Source organism: Myotis davidii, unplaced genomic scaffold, assembly GCF_000327345.1.
Source record: "Myotis davidii unplaced genomic scaffold, ASM32734v1 scaffold330, whole genome shotgun sequence".
NCBI lineage: Eukaryota > Metazoa > Chordata > Mammalia > Chiroptera > Vespertilionidae > Myotis > Myotis davidii.
Genome location: NW_006283770.1, coordinates 7,562,623 through 7,568,079, shown reverse-complemented (window position 1 = coordinate 7,568,079; position 5,457 = coordinate 7,562,623). Strand labels below are relative to the sequence as shown.

The 5,457-nt window shown below is 45.9% G+C and overlaps 1 protein-coding gene across 3 annotated transcripts in view; it reads left to right on the top strand.

Annotated features, from left to right (window-relative positions):
- The first annotated feature begins 1,214 nt into the window (after positions 1-1,214).
- Positions 1,215-5,457, top strand: part of HTATIP2 (HIV-1 Tat interactive protein 2) — a 15,761-nt gene continuing 11,518 nt past the window's right edge. Inside the window, exons 1-3 of one of the 3 annotated variants that reach the window (XM_006753972.2) lie at positions 1,215-1,282; positions 1,796-1,991; positions 3,690-3,797. In XM_006753972.2, the coding sequence (XP_006754035.1) occupies positions 1,797-1,991; positions 3,690-3,797 (303 nt within the window). In that variant the 5' untranslated portion in view covers positions 1,215-1,282; position 1,796. The other 2 variants (XM_006753971.2, XM_015566653.1) reach the window with 2 other exon arrangements.

The window sequence follows — 5,457 nt, the reverse complement described above, 5'->3', positions numbered from 1 at the left end:
CAGAGATTGGAGTCTTGCAGCCACAACCAGGGAACACCTGGAGCCTCCAGAAGCTGAAAGAAGTGAAAAATTCTCTCCTAAGCCTCCAGAGGGAGCATGGTCCTCCGACACCTTGATTTCAGGCTGCTGGCCTCCAGACCTGTGAGGGAAGGAGTTTCCGTTGTAAGCTGCCTAGTTTGTAGTAATTTGTTATGGCAGCCCAAGGACACGAATACACCATTTCTACACCTCTTCTTGACTTCAGAGATCATGCCATGTGTGGTTTCCCTGCTCATCCGGCCCTCTGTCTTGAATCAACCCTCTGCCCTACCTGGTGCTCCTTCACTGTCTTCTGCATGGGACCCTCATGTCCTTCATGTACCTTCCCTCACCTTGGAAAGAAGACATGCCACTTTAGCAGACTTCCTCTCAGCAGGGAACTGTCCTTTGAGGTGGCATGAGACAGGAAAGATGAGCTCTGAAGGACAGGGGGTGCTGTGGGCAGGGCCCTTTGCCCATGAGTTACTGGCCATGTTTTCTCCTTCCTTTATTTTTTAAAACCCTTTGCTATGTTGTCTCCATTAAAGAACATACCTGAGACTTAACGAGTCATACCACATCCTTGAGCATCATTTGTCAAGTAAGGAGGTTTGACAAGGTGACCCCTTACTCTCCTTCTAGGTCTCATATATAAGGTATAGACTACAGAGAAATTCTTTGATGCAAAGGAATTTTTTGAGCACCTATTAAGTGCTAAACACTGTCCCAAGAGCTGGGGTTACAGCAATGAGATAGATGTGGTGTCTTACCTCCCAGAGCAAGGTTTTTCCAGGCTGATGATAACTTTGGTCTGGATCACCAGGAGGCCCAAAGGGGAGAGGTGAGGAGCGTGTGAATGCAGAGGAATAGTGACACCCGAGAAAGGCAAAGAATAGCTTTGTTTTATTCTTCTTCGGAGTGGTTGGGTGGGAAGGTTTACATTTTGACATGGTGAATTTGAGATGAAAATGCCCAATGCCCAACTGAAATTACAGGTTTTAGAAAGGGACCAGAGAAAGTCAAGTCTATTGGCTGAGACCTCAAATATAGGTAAGGTCAGCCCAGGGGGTGAAGAAGAACGCAGGGGAGCGAGTCCTGGACGTGTCAGGGCCTCATCCCTTGACCCCTGTGCAGCGCACATGCTCTCACGCCCATTAGACCAGCATCCAGGTTGCAGTGAGAACTTTGCATTCCCCCCCAAGTCCCGCCCTTGTAGGCGGGGCTAGGCCGCCACGCAGCGGAGTCACCAGGAAGAAGAAGCCGGGTAGGCATGGGCGTGGCCGCCGCCGACCCCCAAGGCGGATCTGGGAGGGGCGCCCACGGTCGGGGGCGAGGGGACGCGGAACCCCTGAGAAGGAGGGATGCCCGGATGCAACTGCCAACAGCGCTGAGCGCGGGGGCAGTGGCTGCGGTTGCGGCGCTGGTGGCCGCTCTGCTCCTGCTACGATGCCAGGACGCGGGGCCGGGGGCCGGCTCCAGGTAACCCCCTGCTCTGGGGACGGAGCTGGGCCCCGCACCCTTTTGCGGAGGAAGGAGGGATCCGAACCTGGGGTAACAAGGGGGGCCGGGGCCGCTTGGTGCCAGCAGTTTGTGGGCCCTTCCGAGCGGTGGGTTGGCACCCTGCCCTGCAGGTGACTCAGCACTTTCCCCGGGGCCCAGGCTGCGGAGAATAATACTATCTTCCTCCAAAACGGACACACATTCCTTGTTCCCCAGGGTGAGCCAGACCATCTCTTACACACCCTAAGATCCGCACCTGTTGATGTTATTTCTGTAGCATGGCTGCGACAGAGGCGCTGCCCAAGCTTCGGGAAGACTTCCGGATGCAGAATAAATCCGTCTTTATTTTGGGCGCCACCGGGGAAACAGGCAAAGAGCTCTTAAAGGAATTGCTGGAGCAGCGCCTGTTTTCCAGGGTCACAGTCATTGGCCGGAGGAAGCTGACCTTTGATGAGGAGGCTTATAAAAATGTGGTGGGTATTTGAGACTCAAAATGCACCCGCAGTGATTCAGCTTTGTGGACAGAATTTCGTGTTTAATTTAAGGTTGAACATTGCCCGTCAGTGGTGGGCGCTGCAAGAGGTGATCAAAATGTGGCCAAGGTCGGTCTGTGAGAGCCCAGTTGCTGGAAGCTGGAGGCCTGGGTTGTAAGTTCAGGGGGGCCTCCCCTCACTGTGTGGCCTTGGGCAAAGTCCTCGCAGTCTCAGGCAGGGCCTAGATTGCAATGGGAGCTGGGGAGACAGAACAGCATTGCTTTCAGCGTCATTCAATCTGAGTTCTAGAGACAGTCCACTTTGCCTGTTTTGTCTCCCTGTTCACTCCACACTAACCTTGTCAGTGAATCAGGAAATGCTTTGCACAGCAGAAACAGTCTCTGGCATGGAAAGTAGGGCTCACATATAAGATTTTGCCCAGCCTGACTTCCCAGGGCTGCAGTGTTGTATCTGTAAGTGAAATATTCCTTCCTCTATCACTTACACTTTCATGGTTAACCAAACAACACACCAGACTTGAGTGTGGTGTAAACACCCTAAATATTTGAAGTCTGAGCTTCGTGGAGTGTCCTGAGTTATTTGTGAAACTCAGTAAATTATAGTGTAGTCCTGAGACCCCCTAATAATAGAACTTGGTCCCACAGGTTTCACAGGTGGAACATTTCGGATAACAAATGGTCTCACAAATAAATGTTCTTGATTCCTGCAAGTCCAAGTTGAGGTCATTTTGCATATGTCTTTGGTCCCTCAGGACTTTTCTGTTTAAAATGGACATCTTTGCAGGCAGTAACATGTAGCCTTCCTAGTCTGGCTTCATGGGGTGTGCCCGATACTTCTGGTAATTAGAGACTGAAATCGAGTCTGTGCTTTGATAGTCTAGTTTTGGTGGCGCATCTTTTGGTCAGGCACGTAATGCAAACATTTTCCTTCAGCGCTGTGTACAGTGCCAGGAAGATCCTTTTGAAAGGCGATGGTAGGGAAGGAAAGCATTTGAGTTCCAATTTGATGGATGAGAACTTCTCAAACTTTCTCTTTTAAGTTTCACAACAAACTTAGGTTAGATGGTGGTGCTTAAGTTTTAGTGAACATGAGAATTTCTAAGAGTGCTAGTTAAAAAGGAGCAGTTTCTGACTCAGAAGTATTGGTGTGAGACCTAAGAATATGCCCTTTTATCAAGCCACCCACTGGCTGATTTTAGTGCAGGTGGTTCATGGACTGAGCGGAAGGAAAGATTATAATTTGCATTTTACTCCTGAAAAACTGAAGCATATGATAAAAATAAATTGGCCAAAATTACATGTTTAGGAAGTAGCAGGCCCGAGACTCTAATGTAGGTATTTGAGGTTCCAAACACCATCCTTAACCCACATTATACCTCATTGCATTGGTATCCCTCTTGGTAATATGCAGACAGGTGTCTTATTTTTCCAAAGAGAAAATTATAATTGAACCTGACTTTTAGAGATCTGGATCACACATAGTCCAATTATGTGTACCAGGGCTGTATTAGTGCATTGTTGATTTGAAATTCAGATTAATTGGTGGGAGAAAATGAGCTTACAAAATTTGATGTTAAGTAGTCAGACTCTTCACTAATGCTCTGTAATTTATTCTTTAAATGTAGAAGGCTATTTTAAAAAATGACATCAAGTTCTATTCAGCTGTGTTCTTGTCTAGAATCAAAAAGTGGTGGACTTTGAAAAGCTGGACGACTATGCTTCTGCCTTCCAAGGTCATGATGTTGGATTCTGTTGCCTGGGTACCACCAGAAAAAAAGCCGGGGCGGTAAGGAAGAAATATATCCGTATCCCTGTTCATTGGCCAGTACTGTCAAAGATTCCTTTCTTACCTACTCTTTTTCTTTACATTTGCAGTGCTTAATTGTAAATAAGCTCTTATCATTGAAAATTTCACATGCTGCCCTCGCCTTTGCTGTACTTTGAATAGCAGTGATAAGTTCATCTTCTCTTCAAAGTAATCCTTGAGTTCAGGCCTGTGTGCGTATTTACATCATCTTGCAAATATTGCTGTCACTACATCCCCTGGCTAAACCCGTTATAGCAGAATAAAAGTAACTAGCTCATGCTATTAGCAGTAAGCTTTTTTAATTTTTCTTTATAAATATTTTAAATTTAAAGCATTCTCTCTCACTTGAGTGATTTTCTTCAACCTATTTTTGTGCCAAGCTTTAAACTTCTGGGATAGGACATCAGGACAGAGGCACGATTCAGCTAGCCTCCAGTGATGACTCAGCCCCAGCAATGATTCAACCCCAGCAGTGATTCAGCCTTAACTGACGCAGAACTGTTCCAGCACATTTTATTTTATTTTTAATGGTGCTCTAAATTGCATTGCCCTTATCTAGAAGTCATAGTTTACTACATAGTTAGAAGTCATAGCTTACTGTGTAGATCTTGAGCAAGTGTTAATACATCTTACTTATACTTTGTCCCTCTAGCAGAATTTACTTGCTGGAGCTAAACATGTCCATTAAATATGTATGACCACAGTGCCACCATGGGGCTTATTGTGGGTTTATAAACAGGTCCATGCATCAGAATCATTAGGAGAACACATGTTTAAGAACTATTGGTAGCAGCACAATTTACCATAGCCTAAGTGCCCATCAGCAGATGAGTGGATTAAAAATGGTGGTACATCTACACAATGGAATACTATGCTGTGGTAAAAAAGAAGGAATTCTTACCATTTGCAACAGCGTGGATGGAACTGGAGAGCATTATGCTAAGTGAAATAAGCCAGTCAGAGAAAGATAAATATCACATGATCTCACTCATTTGTAGAATATAATGAACAACATAAACTGATGAAGGGAAGGTAGAGCAGGGTAGAGGGTGAGATTAAGGGGGAGAGATCAGCCAAAGGACTTGTATGCATGCAAATAAGCCTAACCAATGGACACAGACACCAGGGGTGTGAGAGCATGAGTGAGGGGGGGGGCAATAAGGGGATAAGGACACATATGTAATACCTTAATCAATAAAGAAAAAAAATAAAGATAAAGGTCTATTGGTGTACATCAGCCAAGGAGTTAGGCTCAGTTGTATTTCTCTGGGCCTCCTGGTGATCTAAAGAATAATTCCATGTATGCTTTCAGTAGGGATCTGTTTCCAAATCTTCTGCAGTTCTACCATGTCCACTTTGGAAGACAGCTGGGTTCTGAGCTCTGTGCTGAGAAGTGTCCCAGGATTTGGCACATTCTCTCTCCTAGAAAGGGTCATGTTCCTGCTCGGTGGCTAGTGCAGTCTTCATTGTCCCAGGGACACTCACAGGCGGTGTGTCCTCTAAAAGCATTCAAAAAGTTTTGTTCTGTCTGAATTGCCAACCTGATTTTGGTGGTGACTCAGCAAAAATAACAGAAAACAAAACACTGCATTAGGCATAGAGCAGTTGATTTTCATGACAAGGCAAATCATAGGGAAAG